The following is a 21003-nucleotide window of genomic DNA, read 5'->3' on the forward strand; positions in this document are numbered from 1 at the left end:
GACGGCTGGTGCCACTGGAAATGTACCATTCTGGGCCACACCCTCCATTAGGCTCACCAAACAGACTAGAGCGTTTTGAAGTACTGGAGTAGCTATGAACCCTTCTGGAACCTGAACTGGTCCAACCGATACAGTCTGAACTGGAACCTCCTCCTGAAGATCCACCTAAGGTTCTACAACATGTGCTGCCGCTCAAGCTTTAGACTGAGCTCTACCTCTGCCTCAACCTCTAGCACGACCTCGGCCTCGACCTCTACCCCTGGTCATAGTTGCCACTGGGGGCTCTGGTCCCTGTCCGTCGGTATATGTATTATGTGTTCTCACCATTTACGAGAGAATAAAAGTAGAATGGTTCAATCATCGCTGATAGAATAAAATCGCACGACAGAATAAGAAAGAAGCAATATTGTTCCTAAACTTTATAGCCTCTAAAAGATAAGTACAGACGCCTCTGCACCAATCCTTCAGACTCTACTAAGCTTGTTCGTGACTCGTGAGACCTAGGTAACCTAGTGCTCTGATACCAACTTGTCACGACCCAAAATTTTTACCTTCGGGACCGTGATGGCGCCTAACATTTCACTTGCTAGGCAAGCTAACGTTAGAATAATATTAGCCATTTTTAAACAATTTAAATTAAATGGAAGTCAATTACTAAAATAAAGTGTCGAACACCATAACTACCGAATCATCAAAATACATCCTCGAATCTGGTGTCACAAGTTCATGAGCTACTAGAATAATATAAACAAGGGTATGAATAAAATAAAGTTGTCTTAAAGAAAGCACACAACTAAAATAAAAGAGATGAGGACTTTAGAACTACGGACATTGTGCAGTTATACCTCAAGTCTCCTCTGGGTAGCTGAAATCCGAGCAAGTCTATGGTACGCCGCTAGGACCAACTCCAAAATCTGCACAAGAAGTGCAGAGTGTAGTATGAGTACAATCAACCCCATGTACTCTGTAAGTGCCGAGCCTAACCTCGACGAAGTAGTGACGAGGCTAAGGCATGTCACTTACATTAACTTGTATGCAATAATAGTAATAAAAGTAATAATAGAAATAAAACAGGTAACTCTTTTCAACAGTTGAAGCCAACTCGACAGTCATAACCAATTATTATTTCAATCAATTTCCGTTGCGGCGTGCAACCCGCTCCAACAATATAATTCTTCAATAAATTTTCGTTGCGGCGTGCAACCCGCTCCAATAATATAATTTAACAACTCTTAAATATAATAAAAATACTCCCATAAATACCACATTCAATAAGGAATTATTAGGCAACAAAGCACACAATATTTATAAATTATTTAGGAAACAAGTAATAACAAGTAGCAATTAATTGTGGAAATCGGGGAGAAAATAGGCAATTTCATATTTAATATGCTAAATGTCAAGTAGTAATTAAGATACATAAATCGAATAAGTATGTAATAATTATTGCATGAATTCAAGAATTAATATTTAACAAGGAATATGAGAGAAACAATTATTATAACAATTAATTCGTGTCTTAAAATAATTTATGATTTTTTAATAATTATGCAAATAATTAATTGACAAAGTATAGGCACTCGTCACCTTGCCTAAACATTGTTACACATGAAATTCACATAACAAATAATTCAAGGGTTCTATTCCCTCAATTCAAGGTTAACTACGATACTTACATCGATTTGCAACCAAATTCAAGATTCCAATAAACCTTTGCCTTCCGAATTTATGTCCAAAATCCTCAAATCTAGTCATAAATAATTTAATATACTCAATACAAATCGTAGGAGTTAATTCCGTATGAAATTACTAATTTTTCGGATTAAAAATCCGAAATTCATCTCAAAAATAATAGTGGGACCCATGCCTCGAATCCCGGAAAAACTTATGAAATTCGAACACCTGTTCTGATACGAGTTCAACCATACAAAAATTATCGAATTCCGACATCGGATTGACCTTCAAATCTTAATTTTACATTTTTGGAAGATTTTATAAAAATCTAATTTTTCTTCCATAAATTCACGGATTCATGATGTAAATGAGTATGGAATCATGAAAAATAATCAACATAGGATAAGGAACACTTACCCCAATGTTTCCCCGTAAAAATAGCCCAAAACTTGGTCTTACCCAAGCTAAAAATCGAAAATGGTAGAAAATAGGTCGAAATCCCATTTACAAAACTTAAGTTATGTTTGTCCAGGTTTTTACCTTATGCGATCGCGGAAATTCCTTCGCGATCACGTAGCACGTCTTTGCCCAGTTCCATTTTACTTTTCTTGATCGCGGATAATTCTTTGCGTTCGCGAAGCATATTTTGGCTGCCCATACTTTTAACTTTGCGCGATCGCGTAAATGGTCATGCGATCGTGGAGAATATTTTCTCAGCCTTACGCGATCGCTTACTGCCTTGTGAGATCGCGTAGCACAAATGGCGTGCCAAGCTTCTGCCTTCATTACTTCTATGCGGACGCGATCAATTCTACGCGTTCGCGGTGCACTGGGAGCTAACCTTCCGCGATCGCGTGCCTATCTTCGCGAACGCGAAGGGTAAAAATCACGGCTCACAATTTCCTCTTCACGATCGCGGGAATGGCTTCGCCATCGCGAAGCACCATGCACCAGATGACAGCTGAAGCTCAAAAATCAGATTTTTCCAAAGTTCAAAAGGTCCGTAGGCTATCCGAAACTCACCCGAGCCCTCGGGGCTCTAAATCGTACATGCACACTAGTCCAAAAATATCATACAAACTTACTCGCACAATCAAAACACCAAAATAATACCTAGAACTACGAATTAGACTCCAAATCAAATAAAATTTGTAAGAAGACTTTAGAATTTTTATTTTAATAACCAGACGTCCGAATCACGTCAAATCAGTTCCGTTTCTCACCAAATTTGGCAGACAAGTCATAAATATAATAATGGAGCTATACCGGGTTTCGGAACCAAAATACGGACCCGATATCAACAAAGTCAAACATTAGTCAAATCTCTTAAGTCATTAAACTTTTAAATTTAAAATTTTCGATAACATGCGATAACTCGAGTTAGGGACCTCTGAATTTGATTTCGGGCATACGCCCAAGTCCTAAATTACGATACGGACCTACTGAAACTGTCAAAATACTGATCCGGGTCCGTTTGCGCAAAATGTTTTCCAATTAAGTTTTAAAGCTCTATTTTATATTTTAATAAATTTTTAACGTAAAAGCTTTTCGAAAAAATTTACGTGTTGCGCACGCAAGTTGAGGAAAGATGAATGGTTATATTTGAGGTCTCAAAACACAGAAATAATTATTAAATTTAAAGATGACCTTTTCGGGTCATCACAATATGAAACTTTATTACCCCCATAATCAAGTTTTAACTTAATTACATGGCCATATACAATTTATCAATTATATATAAATTAGTTTTAAATGAATATCCCTTTAAATTAGGAATTGAATAAGGATTCAATTATTTCCGATCCTTGTCCTCGCTCTCTCTTGGGCTCTCTATCTCCGTCTCTCTCTCTCCTGCACTCTTTCTCTCTGTCTCTCTTGATCTTTCATTATTTATTCTTTTTCCAATTTTTCTTCCTCTGATATTCTCTACTTTTTATCCTTTCATGTTGTATATATTTATAATAAAATTTATCAATGGATTTCAATCATTTTACTATAGAGTTTTAACTTAGCAATTTTCTTTCATGTTGCACAATTGGTGTTCAAATTGAAATTGTCAATCAATAAATTTTGAAGGTGTTTGACTCTCCACCATTGACAGCCATTAAAAAGCTTTGAAACTTTGAAATCGAATTTAGGTTTTCAAAAATCATTATTTGTTTGGATTGGATATTGTTGTAAATAATTGAGAATATTGTTTGGAGTTTATATCTCAATTTTGAGGGCGTTTGGTGAAGATTAGACTTGATTTTGGCTGAATTTCAGATTGAAACTCGAAGAAGAAGAAGAAGAAGAAGAAGAAGAAGAAGACATTACTTACGAAATTGCAGTAGAGTTGTATTATAACTGTATATAAATTGTATTCTGTTGTAGTTTTATATATATATATATATATATATATATATATATATATATATATATATATATATATATATATATATTTATTTATTTATTTGAATGTTGTATGAAAGTTGAAAAATAGTTGTATAATGTATGAATCGTTATATAAAGTTTGTATTTAAGTTACCAATACTATAATTTTACATAAAGTTGTTAATCTGTATCAAAATTATATTAAGAGAGTAAGTTTTGATTGAAACTTTAGATAGGAAGAAGCATACACCACATGCAAAATATATACAAATCAGATACAAAATATACAAAAGACATATTGTATAAAATTTGTATGAAAATTATATTTAAGTTGTATGATATTGTAGTTGTATTTAACTGGGTAGAAATAATATATGAAAGTTGTAGATAAGTTATAAATAAGTTGTATAATATATAATTAGTTGTATAACATTTATTTTTACTATGTATGTTGCTGTAGATATTCAAATTTGCAGTAAATTTGTACGTAATTTGTTTTTAATTTGTATGTTGATGTAACCATACATTGTTCTTTTTCTCAGTTGAATTATTAAGGAAAGAAAAATAGAGAATGAATTCCAAATCGACACATATGCACTGATTCATATTTGTTTGAACTGAAAAACTTAAATATTGATGGGAAGTTAATGATTTGGGTGGAGAAATTTCGAGTTTCACATTAAAAATGTCACCGTCACACTTCGGAGAAACTGAGTTTTATGTGAGATTTGAATTTGGTGTGAGAAATTAGCTGGGTAGCATAAAATTGTACTTAATGATTTAATCAAACATATGAACCGCCAAAAGTATCATATCGTCTACACAATGTATGAAAGACTCCCATGGCTAGCTAGAGGTCTCGCTCACCTGGATAGGTGGGAGATGGCCTCATTCAGAATAAGACAATTGAAGGCGACAGAGATTCAGTTCGAGCCATCATGAGTGTTTAGCTAAAGCTTTCTTTCATTTGTTTACGCGTTGATAGGTATGAACAATTAAAGGAGATAGAGATTACTTTGATAATATCTCAGATGTAACCAGGGGCTTTAACCCCTCAACTTTACTCTTTGCCTAGTTTTAATAAAAGGAGACAGTTTGATTAAAAAAACCGCCAAAACATAAAACCAAGACCCCAAAAAAGAAAGATGGCAACTTCAGCAGTATCTCATGGCTTTGGCGAATGTATCACTAAACAATTATCAAACAGAAATCCCTAAATAAAAGTTCGATCTTGAGAGAAGAGGGGAGAAATGAGAGAAAAAAATGAAAAGGGTGTAACTAAATCCCTTGATTGAAGGCACTAATAATGGATTGGGAGCCTTTTAAGGTGATATGTATATAATTTGTAAGTAATCCATGTTTAGGACGAGTAATATATAAAATTAAAATAATTTTGGTAAATAAGTTTCAAATATTGTATAGGAACGAAAAAATCCTTTTAGATATGTTTAATAATTACTGTTAATAAAAGGACCATTTATGGGCTACAATGCTTTATGTTTTGGACCTAATGCCCCCTATTTTTCAACTTATTAGGTGAGATCTAAATAACCAAACAGTTAACGTTTTTAGTTAAATATTATTTTTTACATTTTTACAGAAGTTGTTTTTTATGGTATGTCTCACCTAGATATATATTTTTTTATTTAAGACATGTTGTTTTTGCTAATAGACATGTTTTTTCAATAATACTACTTTTTCGCACTAAAATTCAGATAATCACATGGATATGTAAAATATTATCAATGTAAAACCATATTAGCCTCTTATAAATAAAAATACTTCAAAAATATTATTATAAAAACTCATTTATCATAATTTATTCTAAAATTTATGCTTATTCATATTTATATTTTCATCATTTGCCAGTTTGATACAAATTATACATGTGATGTTAATTTAAGAATATTTTTTGTCATTTATTTAAAAAATTACAATTTTTTTCATTTATTTGAAAAAATTATAGCTGTGATATTGTTGTAAGAATGTTTTATCTTTTATATAAAAAATTTAAAAACAAGAACAATTTATATTCTATTTCCTTCACTCTAAAAACCTTTCCTTCTCTGTTTTACAACAAGATGAAATGGAAAAGCAGAAGAAATTTTTAATAGTTGATTTATTTAGGAAGAAGGAATTGTTTTATTTGTAGAAAAGAAAGGAAACTATTTCCTGTAGAATCCATAATTTGTTTATATCTTTCTTATAATAATTCAAACTAAATTTAAAATCTATGTATTGATGATTCTTGTCTAACCTAAAAATCACTTTAACAGTTCAAGGTATGCTTATAACTTTTAAGTACGAAACCTATCCCACCATCCCCGTAAATCATCAAACATCAAATATACACACAGGGGACAACAAACAGGAAAAATGAGGCTCAATTACACAAAACGAACATCCGGGTCGTTACATTATTACCTGTTGTGAGTGGTTTAAAATTTTAATTTCTAAATACTACCAAATTGTTAAATTAACTTCTTATTTTATTTTTAATAAGATGATTTATAGCTACACATATTTTATGACTTGTTTTAATTCATGAATCTTAAAAGTCTTATTTTTCTTTTTTAAACTCCTACCTAGTTAAAATGTACTGATCACATAACATGGGACAGAAGTAGTAACATTTTTGTTATAATTGGTAATTTGTGTAAATTAATTAGTACATATTCTTTATTCTCGAATTCTCTGGAGCATGGTCCATGGAACTAAAGGTGGACCTTCCTTTTCAACCTTTTTTTCCCCTGCCTCGACTCTTCGCGTCTTCTTCTCCCTCCACGCCATTAACAAACCCAGCACCCTCTCTTATCTTCAAAACCCTAAATCATCACTCAAAATCTCCCTTAAACCCTTTTATAAAAAGCACTAAACTTTACCCAATTTCCTAATACACTTTTATAAAAATATTTGCATACAGTACAGTCCTCCATTTATAGCAAAGACTCAAACTTTCTACTGCTAGACCCACTTCTTTGACTTTTAGGATCTTTGAGGATCCATTTTCTCTTGTGGGTCGTTCAATTTTTTGCAAAAAGAAAATGGCTGCAAATCGGAGACGGGTAGGAGATGATCGGTTTTATAGTCCGCCGGCAATGAGGAAGCAGCAAAAATTGAAAGCAGCCAAGTCAAGAATTGAAGCGGAGAGTAGAACCGAGTCTGATGACGGAGCATCCTCAACGGCGTCGTTTTCGTCGATTAGAGTTGAGAATTTGACCAATTTGGATCGCTTCTTGCAGCATACCACTCCTAAAGTTCCTGCTCAATTTTTTCCCAAGGTATCAAATTTAACAGGGAATACTAATTCTTTTTTTTTTGTGTGTTTTATTAAATTGTTTCAGTTATCTTTTGTGTCCGTTTTTGTGCATTGATTAATTGTTGTCTAGGGGAGGATGTTTAAGCAAATGGTCACTTCTTTTTTTTGCCAATTATTAGCCACGAAATTAATTAATATGTTTTATCCTTATGGTATTGGGGAAAAAAGAAACTATGCCTTGAAATAAAGTTTCTGGCATTTTAGGTGTTTGTGAATGTTTTTAGAGCTTGTATTGTGATATTGTCGAAGTGAAGGGTTAAGCTTAAACTAAGTATTGAATTTTTGCACTATTGTATATGGGAAAAAATGGTAATGAGGAGAACTGTATTATTTAAAGCCGGTAACTATAGTTTACTTCTAATATATAAATAGTTTACCTATAATATATAACAACTACAACTACGCCTCAGTCCCAAACAAAGTTGGGGTCGACGATATGAATCCTTATCTTTCTTCAAGCTCGACTCATATATAATCATGCCAAAATTCTCAGGAAGTGGACATACCATTGTTAAGTCAAGGAAATTTATCGAAGTGAACCTAGCGTCATGTGCTCATGAATACGACTGTGTTAAGATACTTGATTGTGTCGTGTGTGTGTAAACCATCTGCATGGATAAGGTGGTCCAATGCAATGGTTTTCTGCAATCTCTTCTTTCTTGCATAGATTATCCAAGTGAATAATGGCTCAACAATTGTTGCCATTTCTTGGTAATTGAACTCTTTAAGTTTAAGTTGGCTTTCCTTTATACCTTTGAGTACTGTTTGTTAAGCTCTATGCCTTTATGTAATTAAGATCAAATCCCCTCACTTGTTTAGTGGTTTATTCATAATGCAACAAAGCAGAAGTTTGTGGAAAATCAGTTTGAATCTTTTGATGTCCTGATACTCAAGTTAATCCAGTGCATTTGTATATGTGCAGACAATCATGAAAGGGATGAGAAATCTTGACAATGATCCGCAGCCCTACTTCATCTTGGGTGATCTTTGGGAGTCTTTTGGGGAATGGAGTGCGTATGGGGCAGGAGTTCCTCTGGTTTTAAATCAGAGTGATTGCGTTGTCCAGTATTATGTGCCATATTTGTCTGGGATTCAACTTTATGTAGACCCTTCGAGGCCCTCTATCAAGCAGAGGTAAGCTTGTTATGTGTACTTTCTGCCTCTTTTCAGATGACGAAAATAGTAATTATTCATGCATATTGGTCTTTGAACTACTTCATGTGTGACTTTTGGGACAATTGGGGGGGGGGGTGAGAAAAGAAGTGTTGAAGAGCTTTCAGAATACTGTGTCGATTTATTATAGTTGTTTAGAAGAAAGATGCTCTCTCCATTATGCAAAAGATGTTACTGATTCTGGCTCAATTGTAATTGTCCTCTTAAATGTTCGCTTGAGAATGGTGATTTTATCCTAGCTTCTGGTTAGTATGGGATTGGTTAATCTGCAATTTTTATATTTATTTTTATCTCTTATAAACTCAAATGTTATCTATTATGTAAAAGACCAAGATCAACTAGAAGTGGATATCTAAACCTTCTGGCCCTGGCCTGCCACTCAATTGAAGTTAAAGCGTGCACCTTCCTCTATTGCAATATTGCAGGATATAAGTTTTCTATGGTTGGTCATGGAAGGCATATTCTTAATTATAAATTTAGCTATTGAAGCGCTTCCGGTTTTGCATAAATAAACTATGAGCTTCTATGGACATTTATTGCAGAAAGAGTGACCTAAAAAGATTGTTCAAGTGAACACTTTTAACAGGGTAATGTGGCATCGGCCTGACGGGCATGTATAGTCCTTAAAGTTGAACTCCGTAGTTGATTATTTGACTCGGCCTTTACTGCTTTAAAGTATTTATTTTACTTTGTGCAAGAAGATGGATCTAGCAAATGTCTCAAGGTTATTAACGTTCTATTTTTTGTTGTGCTGCTCATCTTACCTACTAAGTGAAAACTAGGTTGAAGTAGAAGACAATCATTGAAATACACAGTAACTGTTCTGTTTCCTTAAAAGCTTAGTACATTTAAATTTGTTGGTGCATTTGGTTGTGGATTACTAGTATGGATCAGCTGCATTTTCTTTCAAATAGCAATCTTGGGCTTAAATTTTTTCCAGGAGACCAGGTGAAGAAAGTGATTCTGATTCTCTCAGGGAGACAAGTAGTGATGACAGTAGTGAATATGGAGCTGGAGCTTCAAGGGTAGCTAATAAAGTTCATGGAAGTTGGAAGCAGAATATGATTGGCTCAAGTATTGATGGAATCAAGCATGTCTCCCTAAAAAAAGACCCTTTCTTGGAATATTCAGGCGATGAGAATGAGATAGGGAACTCTCCCGGTCTCCTTATATTTGAATATTTTGAGCGGAATCAACCATATGGTCGTGAACCTTTAGCTGACAAGGCAAGTATTTTATCTTCAAACAGAAGTGTGTCAGTCTTCTATTTTATTGTGTTATAGCATTTATAATCTTTTCCCCACAATTCCTGCAGATTTCAGGCCTTGCATCTAAATTTTCCGAACTGAAGACGTATAGGAGCTGTGATCTGACTCCTTCAAGTTGGATTTCTGTGGCTTGGTAAGATTTTCTCCTTTCAGCTTTCACTGAACAAAGATTTGGTGTATAAACTCACCTGTTAATACTGACGTGTCTTCTGCTTTTCCCATTATGAAGGTATCCCATATATAGGATACCCACAGGACCAACTTTGCAAAATCTTGATGCTTGCTTTTTGACGTACCATTCTCTTTCAACACCTGCTGGTGGTAAGTCATTCATCCATTTCTTCTCAATTCACAAACAAAACGAGCCAGTTGTTTGTTCTTGAAGTTGCTGACTATCTATTGTTCAAACTTTTGCAGTTTCTAGGACTGACTGGCCTCAACAGCATGGCACAACTATTAGTAGAGGCATCGTTGGTACTGGTACGTCTGCCAAGCTACCTCTCCCAACCTTTGGGCTGGCCTCCTACAAGTTCCAAGTACCATTCTGGTTTCCTGATGGAGTTAATGAATGCCAGAAGGTCAACTCTCTGTTACGAGCTGCTGACAATTGGCTCCGGCTTTTGCAAGTTAATCACCCTGACTACAGTTTTTTTGTGTCACATAACTCATATCGGAGGTGAAGCCCGTCTTATTTTCTTTTAAGCATAACATCCCGATATGCTCGTACGAGCTGGTCACTGGGTATAGCAAAACTAGACTTGGAAGTAGCCTTGTTTATGCAATACAAGCTTTTGTACTTTTATTAGTTACTGAAGATGGATGAGTGGTAAGGTTTGCAGTAAGGTCAAGAGTGACAATGAAGGTAGCATCTTTACTGTTTCCTATAGCACCTTACATACATTGGAGCTTCCACAGTCAACAGTGAGTTCCTGGAAATGATGTTCTGATAACAGTCAGCTTTGTCAAGCTACTTCTATCTGAGTTTACTGTGGCGACCACAAATTAATGTTGATTTAAAAACGATTAGGCTGATTTTATGTATATCCTGTACAAATGAATGGTCTGTAATACCTCTAGTATAATATCACCTTACAGTATGTGACTTTGTTTATAGCTGTGTTTTCAAAGTCTCTTTTGAGTTTTCTACTTCACTCCTACTGCTTCGATTGCTGATAAAGATTCACCACCTTTTCGAGACACTGGTGTGTCTTCACTTGATTAACCATGCCTCTATCTCAAGTCAGTCATAATCAGCTAGCTATGTGAATCTTCTATGCGATTCTGCTTCCGGATCCATTTCATTTCAAATACCGACTAATCTGCCTCCTTTCCTAACAATTGTAAACAAGTTAATAAATTCTTTAAATTTCAGCATACATACCTATAAGTTATTACTGCTTATACTTTTTTTCCTAACTATAATTCCTATAGATCGAGTCTTTAGAAATAACCAACTAGGTGTGTATTAATTCTTATTTTTAATTTGGCCCGTATTTCCTTTTAGTGCCATCAACTATTATATTATCACCATTTATGGGTTAATACATCTCAAAATCTACGTAGGACATGGCTAAGCTGTCTATACTAGTTGTTTGCTTACACTGTCTTTTTTCAATATTATCGAATAGCATGGTCCGGGTCTATTATAACTCAAGTGGAATATCCATGGTGTGTATGATCTTATCGCATGTGATTAAATGACGCTTACGTACGTGATAAAAGGATTACGTATTAGAGGCGTATTTAGAATTTCAAGAGCATAGGTGTACCATGAGCGTCAGAGACCCGAGTTTTCGTGACGGTCTCTAAGAGATATTTTTGGTTTAGGAATTTTAAAAGTCAAAATAAAGACTAAAAAGAGAAGGATAAAAATAAAAATAAAATGTGTAACCAATAAAAAGGAAACAAAAAAGTGTGTTTAATTAGAAAGAATTGTAGGGGCATGAGGATTTAAACCTATTTATTAATTACAATATAATTTAAAAGAAGAAAGAGTAGGGGGATCGAATCCCTGACTAAAAGTACGGTTGTCTAAGGGTAGGATAATACCGGTACCCGTACTCTTAAGTACAAGACTGTACCGCTCCGATTGGGGGTAGGGTGGGGGATTTGGGTGAAGGGTATGAGTAAAGGTAGGGTACCCGAAATAGTATCCTTAATACCGGTACCGTAAGTACCCTTAAGGTACCGTACTGGTACCCAAACTTTTTATTTATTTATTTAAAATCTGGCCGTTTTGGTTATAAATTTGTTGATTACCGGCATACTGGTATTTTTATTTCTAAACAAATTAAAGAAATTTGTGAGTTTTGTGGACTTTCTAACAAAATTATTATTATTACTTTAGATAATGCTTCTAGTAACACTTATGATATTGGTGTTTTGAAAACTAGATTAACTTCACATTTTGCGGATTTATTTCATATTAGATGTGCATATCATATTTATAACTAAGTTGTTCAAGATGGAATTACTTTATTTGGCACTACTCTTGACAAAATTAGATCTGCAGTTGGTTATATTTTTCGCTCTCAGATACCTGCTAGACGTAGAGAATTTAAGATGCATTTGTGAATCTTGTGAATTACCCTTTAAAAGAATTCCTAAAGAAGTTGCAACTAGATAGAATTCAGTATATGATATGTTGTATGTTCCTTATGAATATCGATTGCCTAGTACCAATATGTTTAATTCCCATGTTCAATCTGTTCACGATATGATAATAGATGATGATTGGGATACCACTTTTCATCTTATTCATTTTTAAAAAAATATTTTCTACTACTAAAAAATTTTCTGGGTTATTATATCCAACTATTTCTAGTATGTTAATATATATAGCTGGAATTTCGATGTTATTTTTTGAGTATAAACACAAAGAAGATTATAAAGATACTATTAAAATAATGGATGAAAAAATTTAAAAAATATTTTTTTTCTTATTCCTGTTATTTTACTGTTGCTGTTTTACATCCTGAAATCAAAGTTATTGATGCAAAGACACTTATTGAAACAATTTACTTTAATTTAGAAAAAGAACCAACTCAAAGACCAACTCTTTCTACCTGTTTGGCTAGTATTCAACAAAATGCTAAAGTTGTGTATGACTATTACCAAAGACAAATGAACTCTATTACACCAACTAGTGATGCCTCTACTTCTTCATCATCTCAACCTCTTAAAAAGACTATTACAAATATACCTTTTGGTGCTATTCGGCAAATGATTAGTCAATCGCAATCTTCACATATTAACGAGTTTGATGTTTATTTACTTGCAAGAATTATTGGTATTTGCGATGATGAAGGGAATGAAGACTTGCTAAAATATTGAAGAATGAACCAACGATCATTTCCGATTCTTTCAAGAATGACTTGAGATGTGCTAACTATTCAAGCTTCATCAGTAGCTTCCGAAAGAGCTTTCAATGCAACATGATTTCAACTTGGAGACCACAAACATTCATTGACAGAAGACACCTTGGAGACTACCATTTTATTCAGAGATTGGACTAAAGCGAAGAGAAGAAACTTTGGCCTTCCAGAAATAGTTCAAGAAGACGACGATGCATATAATGAAATAGTATCTACCAGAGATGGCGGGGACACAAACAAACAAGTGCTACCAGTTCCAACCGAAGAACCACGAAAAGTTATTGAAAATTAAATCGTTCAAAAGAAATATGTAATTTTATTTTTACAAGTGTTGAAATACAAATAAACTTGTAACTTGTGTTAGAAATCTAATGTTTACATTGAATAAAATAAAATAAAATAAAAGACACTTCATAGCCTTTAATTTTTTTATCCATTAAAATCTGTTTGTATTTAAATAGAATTTTTAAAAATTTTAATTTAAAATTACCCTTAAGCACTGGTACTGCACCCTTAGGACCGGTAGAGATACCGGTAAGGTACCAAAAAAAATACCCTTAGTCATACCCTTAAAAGTCAAGGTTTACAAATGCAGGTTATTGATGCCTGGTGAGATCTGATTGAGACGGTACGCTACCATGCCACTGTCTAGTGGTATCAGCATGGTTGCATGCTCAATCCGGAGATGGTGGGGCAGTGTATGTGATGGTAATGTCAGGCAGGCAACTTATGTTTGGTATTATACTATTACAAGTACCTTATTGGAGTACATGGTGCCTGATGAGGGCATTACTATGAGGTCTTTGCACTTGGCTCGTGGACTCACTTACACCATCTTCTTATGGCAATCTACCTTCTCATTCATTGTAATAGCTAGCTTGTTAGTGATTTTTAGAGCTGCTTGTGTAATAGCTAGTTGTAGATGTCTTGTTTTATTTTTTGTTTGGACAAATTGACCTTGGACCCATTTTGGGATTATTTTATCTACATATTAGCAACTAGGCAGCGTACCTAGCAATATATTTGGTAAAAAAAAAAATCTTTAAGAAAATTACCCTCAAGGCAGAAAGGTGCACCTCCTTACTTCACGCGAACCCACCCCTACCATTTGCATCCGCCCCTGTTACATATGTGATGCAAGTAACGCCTACAAAAAGACTATCAACGCCTATTAAAAACTATAGTCATATTTCATTGTTCCACGTCAACCCATCTAAGCCACTAACAAATATTGTTGGTGGTCAATAAAAGCCTCTTCAAGAAACTTATGCCAGGAAATTCTGTTTTGGGGCTAATACACCACCCTCAAAATTCAGACTGTCCAACCTCTTCCTAACTTTGTTTCCCAATACAGGTCTTTTGCCTATTGGTGGTAACCAGCAGTGTAGGCGAAGGCAAATTCTACTGCTAATGGATGAAAAGTAGCAGCCATAGTGCGGCGCTAGCTGCTTCACTGCTTGATAATTTTAGTGAAACTAGCTATATAGTCATATATCTCTTGTTGCTTTACACAATTAACTTGGAAATATATTAGCATATGGCCTACATTGAAGATGGGAAACGAACGTAGTCTTTAATTAATATACACATAAGTAGGACTTTTAAGAGTTCCCTCTTGCCCTAGCTACTACACAGAATGGCAGCATCCCCTTTCTTTTCTCTATCCAAGCTACATTATTCTCTTCTTGCTTAGAAGTCTTCTTCAAGAAAGGTGGACAGCAGCAGCCCTTGCACAAACTCACTTCTCCTGGCCTTCTCCTCCTGGTCTTTGTCAGATAATGGAGGTGGCGGAACATTTCTGTTCAACAAGAACAACAAAATCAATAATAAGAAACTCAATGCCATGTATCTTGATGATGAGCAGCTTTTACAGCCCACAATCTACCCTTAAGCCTCAGATAACGTGTCATTTCTTTTAACATGTTAGGTTTCTTGCCTACATGGGCAAATCTCACCTCAACACACCCCCCACCCCCCCACCCCACCCCCCAATAAAAAAGAAGAGGGAAACAATGATTTATATGTCAACAGAAAAGCCTCGCACAATCAAATGACCACAGCTTCATAGACAGTCATCACTAGTCCCTACCTTACCTTTCTCAAGTTTCAGCAGGAGTAGTTACCCCTATTGGCAAATGAAACTATTAACATACAAATGACATAGATGAGGTATATATTTTGTAACAGCTCATCAGTTTCACATGTTTAACTTGATAATAAGCAAAAACGCAAGAGGCTATCCAGATAAAAAAATATTCAACAACTCAATCACTAAACAAAAGGTTTAATCCAGTTAGCAGACAGACATGCAATCAATGGAACATTGCCACTCAAACATGCAATCAAAGACACATGAATATAAAACCTCCAGGGAACTAGTGTAATACACATAATCATAGGCAGTTGAGAGAGATAAAAAAACACAAACAGAAGTAATCACGCATTTACCTTTCGGAGGAGTTTTCAAGAGTGCTTTCTTGTTTTGAACTTAGCTTAGTACAAGATAAAGGTTGAACATCAGGAATTTCATTAGCCAAAGGTGTATTGTGAATGAACGAAGATAACAAGGGATCGGGATCTGTAGTGGAGGAAGAAATCAAACGAGAGGACCCCCCAAGGATGGATTGCAGATTTCCTTCCCTTAGCTCTCTTCTTAAAATAGAGAGAGCCGAAGTACCACCCCTTCGAAATCTTCTCCTGCGCTGTACCTGTAATGCAGCCAACAATAAATACTATGCAAATGGTTCCAGCGGTAGAACTAAGACAAAACTGACACACTCAAATACAGTTTAAATCAAAGAATTCTGCTATGCTGCACATTTGATACTGAAGCAAACCGAAGAGAGGTTTCAAGTCCGAAACTCATGAAAATCAATAATGAAAGATAACCAAAAAGATACCTTTAAAATATTTCCATGTTGCTGAGTAATATGACCAACCAAATCCATTCCAACCCTTTTTGCACAAACCGGACATATCTGCATATAAAGACATGTTATCTAACATCACAAGAAAGCCTGACAAAGTGCTAGAGATCACTTTGTGCTCTTTAACAGAACCCTGACCACTAGCCAGAGATGAAACTGACAAGCTAGTAGCAATTAGCAAATAGTGTTTAGCTATCAAGATTTTATTCAGAAATAGCAGAATAAAGTTATATAATCATGGGGAGATCTACATATTATAATCATCAAAAGTTTTTTTTTTGTCCGAACCACTTTAGTCTCTACCTGACTCTAGCCCGTGTAATAAAATCTCATTTCTAGTTCTAAGCTTATTATCTTATTCTCAGGTTAATGAAGCCTTAACTAAAATTTTGTCAACACAGAAGGTAATAATCATGCAACTAAACATTATTTTGTTTCTTAAAAAAATATTTTTCTGAAAGTATTTTGTGTGATTGAAATTTTCAGAAACAATCCCTTCCATACAGGAGCTATTGTTTGAATTGAGCAACTTTTTAAAAGAAGTCGTTAAACCACACTTGCCTTTTGGTTATTTTCCCCAAAAAAAGAACTGTAAAAAATATATAGTTACTTTGCTATTTGGCAGGTTGGAGCACTGTTGAAGAATTGGTTATACATTTAGAAACTCTTTAAAAGCCACTCAAAAATTAGGTAGCTCCTTCTCAAATTTTAACAGACGTTTTTTTTTTCTTTTTTTTTTTTAATGAAAGCCGCTTATCATAGATGACTATCCAAATAAGTAACTTCCTCGAGTCCTGAACCACAGACACACAAACACACTATGCGTTCTTTGCGGAGTGAGCCCTAGAACACCTTAAGTCGCTGCTCACTTAAGTAACTAAAGTATTTTTTTTTTCATTTTCTAGTTATTGTAAGGCTGCGGACAATAGACCCTTGTGGTCCGGCCCTTCCCCGGACCCCGCGCATAGGGGGAGCTTAGTGCACTGGGCTGCCCTTTTTTTCTGGTTAGTTGAAGTACACAGTTTTTTCAATTCTATAGCCAGCAGATGAGACAGCACTTTTTAATTAGCTGACTCTTATAGTTTTGGAAAATTTATTAACATGATCTGGAAACCAAATTCAGAAAAATAGATTTTAAGTTAAAACTCCATCAAATAACTTAGAGATGACAAGCCATTTCAGTACCTGGAGAACTGAGGAACCGACAAAGAGTGGAGAACCGAGGAACCGACAAAGAGTAGTAAAGCTACCACAAATTATTCATAAAAAGAAAACAAAGATAAAAAAATATTTTTAAAAAAAGAAGCAGCTAAAGCTGACTAAAGGAGTAAAAGGGGACATTCAAACAGGGCATTATTCCAAATTTACCTTTTTTCCTTTAATCTCGACATGAGGGAAAATGGGGTATACTACATAGATGCCCACAAATGAGTAAATTTTCTCCTGTAGGCTACAGCCTCCTCGTTCCTCCTCTTAACATAACTGCCACCTCTAGAGAGAGAGAGAGAGAGAGAGAGATGATGAAATTCTGTGGGGCAGGCTAGTAAGAGGGAAGGGGATTGACTCCCCTTGGCTGAAACATTATACTGTACAAATAGGATAACAATAAAAACTTTTTGGTAAAATATATAAACTATTGAATCCCTTGACATAAGGGGAAACTCTATTATTTGCGATGAAGGGGTTCAAAAATTGCTTTAGGTCACGAGTTCAAATCCCAACTATGACAGTCCAGTACTTTTTTTTGAATCCCATTATATAAATTCCTAGTTCCACCACTGGCTTCTGTTTCACTTTTGTCAAGGAAAGAAACAAGATAGAATTAAATAAGCCTAGTGAAAAGATATGGCTTCACTTGACTTCCCTTTTATGAAATAAGCCTCCAAGGTCTTTTTTCTGGTTTAAATGTTTCAGTTCCCTTGGTTGGAAAAAAAGGTGTTACCTTGTTAATAATTAATCTTCATCAAGCTGGGACGAATGCAAGATGTAAAGCAAGAGTCATTAGCTAACCCATCAATATCCCTTAACTTGGGCCCTAATCCCCAAAACCTAGCACTTTCATTTCAATGTTTACTGGCACTCAAACTATTGCAACAAGTCAGAAATGCAAAAGGTTAAACTTTCCAGTCATTCAATATTAACCCAAACTGGAAGCTCTTCAGAAAGGAGTCGTAGAAAGCCCATTTGCTATACCTTTTTTCTCAATAAAAAAAGGTAGTATGTCTAACCCTCGAACAGAAGAAGAGGGAGGTGGGGGAAGAAATAAGCCAAGACCCTTGAAACATCACAATACTAGAATGAATAAAAATTAGCTGCTGCTCATATTTGAAATAAAGATCACTGCATGAAGAACTCCTTTTTTTTCCGGTTTGGGGCGTTCTCCAGTGACTAGAAGCTTGATCAATTTAAGGGTTACCTTCACAAGTCTGTGAAGATAGATTCTCGTCACTCAGTTTTCATGGTTGAGCCATCCAGATGTTATAGCATTCTATCTTTAAAGAGGAGCGAGGGGAGCAGGTGATCAGCCAAAACCACTGTGCAATGTAGCACCAGTGTTAATTGCACATAATGCTTCTGATATTTTATCTATATTGCTTAATTTAATGTGGTTCATGAATTAAAAACTCCTGTATCTCCATATTTTGCAGGAGAGGGAAAAAAAGAAACTATGTTTTTTCTGACACATAGATAAGGAAAACAGAAAACAAATCAATTCATTACTTTGAAATTTGAAGTTCAAAGCTTCAAACAACCAGTGTGATTCACTGATTTGAATTCTGAAGTCCAAGCCTCTATAGACATATACAAGTTAATGGTAAAGAATTATTTCAAGAAATAAAAGCCTCCATTTTAGATCGCCAATACTTATCTTCACAAACCTATTGGGTTCACCAAGGAAGAATAGAAAGAAATAAAAAGAAAAGAAATCATTTCCTTTTTTTGATAAGACGAAAGAAACCAACTCCTGTCCTGAATAAGGTCAATGTAAAGAAGTCTAACGGCAAATTAGAAGGTTCTGTGACAGTCACCCTGGTTTTAAAAACTTACGCAAAACCTACATTTGCTAAGTCAATGAAAACAAATGGGTAAAGAAGTGCTAGTAGTAGAGATACTGTACCCCATTCTTAGCCTCAATAGGATGCTCTTCATCGATATGACAACAGAGGCCAACAATATCAAAATCCTCAGCACAGAAAGGACACAGAAACTCTGGCCTCGACTCCTCTTCACCATCATACTCCTCTCCTATGTTATAGATATCTGCAAAACACACCAAAAAAGTTTAAACAACAACAACAACAACCCAGTATAATTCCAATAGTGGGGTTTGGGGAGGGTAGTGTGTAAGCAGACCTTACCCCTACCCTGGGTTAGAGAGGCTGTTTCCGATAGACCCTCGGCTCCCTCCCTCCAAGAACTCCCCACCTTGCTCTTGGGGTGATTCGAACTCACAACCTCTTGGTTGAAAGTGGAGGTTGCTTACCACTAGAGCAACCCACTAGAGCAAAAAAGTTATAAACAAAAAGGTGGAAAAACATATATTTGTATTCTTCACACCTACTTCATTTTTTGCGCAACAATAAATTCTACTTACATTCTAAACAACATCACTAATGAGGAAAAAAATCAAAAATGCAATCGTAAATTCTTCCATGCTTTTCAGGTAGAGAAACCTATTCACTAAACCTCAGGTCATTAAACGAAAAAGCTGGAAAAACAAAAGGTTGTAATCTTTACACCAGGTTGACTTCCGAGCAACGAAAACCTATAAACAACAATTTCTAATTACATTATTTCTACAGAAAATAAGCAAAACCCGCATAAGAAAATGTAAATTTCTTCATTTTCTGGTACTCAACAAAACCCCAGCTCGACAAAAAAAATTGTAAGTTTCATATCTGGCTCATTTCTAGGCAAGGAAAACCAATAGCGATAAAAAGCAAATGCAAATGTAAATTTCATCATTTTTCGTGCAAAGAAACACATTCCACTTAACCCCATCTCAGAAAATAAGCCAAAATCATTTGGGGGGGGGGGGGGGGGTCAAAAGTTGTAGTCTATACACCTGCATCATTTATGGGTAAGCCTAAAAAGAAGATAAATAGTAGGAACATAATACTGACCTGATCGAGATTGGTAACGCCTTGAAGAAGTAAATAGACGAGTCCAAGAATCTGAATCCATTATATTATGTCAGACTTAATAAAATGATTAAATCCTTAGAAATTCCAATAAAATCTTGTACCCCTTTGGCTGAAATTCCTCAAAGACGAAACCTTTTTTTTCTTTTTTGGGGTAAGAAAATGGAAGGCACGCTTAGATTCAGATAATTTAATCAAAACTTGCACCAAGAAGAGGTGATAAAAGGGAAAAGGGCAAAAATAAAAAAGAGGGGGTGGGGGGTGGGGTGTGAAGTTTCCTGGAAATAGGGAGGAGAAAGAGCAATAGCAATTAGCAAGCCAAGCCTCCACCAAAATTTCAAGGTGGCAGGTGCTTTGGAGTTTATACACGGTTTTGGTTACACAAAATAAAAAATAAAAAAAGAGGATTAAAGTTGAATTTTATTGCACGATTGGGATGGCCACTATGCACCTTTCACTTTTGGACCGACTTATTGTCTCAAAAGCGTTTTCTAGCCTTCTAGGAAAAAAGACAATCACTTACGGTAGGGTTGTAATTACTAGGGTAGTAATTATACAACCTAATAATTATATAGTTGTGTAATTATGATAACTTATTTGTTTTTTATAGTGTAGTTACAGTTTAATTACAAGTTTACTGTTTGGTTGAACAAGTGTAATTACACAATTAGATTAAATTTTAAATGAATTAATTATCAAAACTTAAAAGTTAATATAATAAATATATGCCTATAAATTTTTATAAGTATAAAT

General features: G+C 35.0%; 2 protein-coding genes across 3 annotated transcripts; one reads left to right on the forward strand and one right to left on the reverse strand.

The window, feature by feature from the left end:
* The first annotated feature begins 6804 nt into the window (after positions 1 to 6804).
* Positions 6805 to 10920, forward strand: LOC104092058 (uncharacterized). Of its 2 annotated transcripts, none has more exons than XM_009597547.4 (6): positions 6805 to 7328; positions 8289 to 8500; positions 9480 to 9765; positions 9855 to 9940; positions 10037 to 10128; positions 10225 to 10920. In XM_009597547.4, the coding sequence occupies exons 1-6, from the start codon at positions 7092 to 7094 to the stop codon at positions 10485 to 10487; spliced, it is 1176 nt and encodes a 391-aa protein (XP_009595842.1). In that variant the 5' UTR covers positions 6805 to 7091; the 3' UTR covers positions 10488 to 10920. The 2 variants fall into 2 exon arrangements, with proteins under 2 accessions (XP_009595842.1, XP_009595846.1); XM_009597551.4 differs by having other exon boundaries at positions 9516 to 9765.
* A 3725-nt stretch (positions 10921 to 14645) lies between these two features.
* LOC104092050 (protein DEHYDRATION-INDUCED 19 homolog 4-like) lies at positions 14646 to 20589 on the reverse strand. Its single transcript, XM_033655111.2, has 5 exons — positions 20233 to 20589; positions 19227 to 19369; positions 16082 to 16159; positions 15630 to 15889; positions 14646 to 14979 (listed from the first exon to the last, which is right to left on the reverse strand). Exons 1-5 carry the CDS (start codon positions 20291 to 20293, stop codon positions 14871 to 14873), a joined length of 651 nt encoding a protein of 216 aa, XP_033511002.1. The 5' UTR covers positions 20294 to 20589; the 3' UTR covers positions 14646 to 14870.
* Positions 20590 to 21003: the final 414 nt, after the last annotated feature.

This window comes from Nicotiana tomentosiformis, chromosome 9 (assembly GCF_000390325.3).
Source record: "Nicotiana tomentosiformis chromosome 9, ASM39032v3, whole genome shotgun sequence".
Taxonomy (NCBI): domain Eukaryota; kingdom Viridiplantae; phylum Streptophyta; class Magnoliopsida; order Solanales; family Solanaceae; genus Nicotiana; species Nicotiana tomentosiformis.

Bases quoted from the DNA above. Each gene is read 5' to 3' on its own strand.
- LOC104092050 (XM_033655111.2), bottom strand. From the start codon at position 20,293: ATGGATTCAGATTCTTGGACTCGTCTATTTACTTCTTCAAGGCGTTAC. The intron at 19,370-20,232 runs GTCAGTATTATG...TGTGTTTTGCAG, and splicing joins GCGTTACCAATCTCGATCAG to ATATCTATAACATAGGAGAG. The intron at 15,890-16,081 runs GTATCTTTTTGG...GCTGCATTACAG, and splicing joins AACATGGAAATATTTTAAAG to GTACAGCGCAGGAGAAGATT.
- LOC104092058 (XM_009597547.4), top strand. From the start codon at position 7,092: ATGGCTGCAAATCGGAGACGGGTAGGAGATGATCGGTTTTATAGTCCG. The intron at 7,329-8,288 runs GTATCAAATTTA...GTATATGTGCAG, and splicing joins CTGCTCAATTTTTTCCCAAG to ACAATCATGAAAGGGATGAG. The intron at 9,766-9,854 runs GCAAGTATTTTA...CAATTCCTGCAG, and splicing joins GTGAACCTTTAGCTGACAAG to ATTTCAGGCCTTGCATCTAA.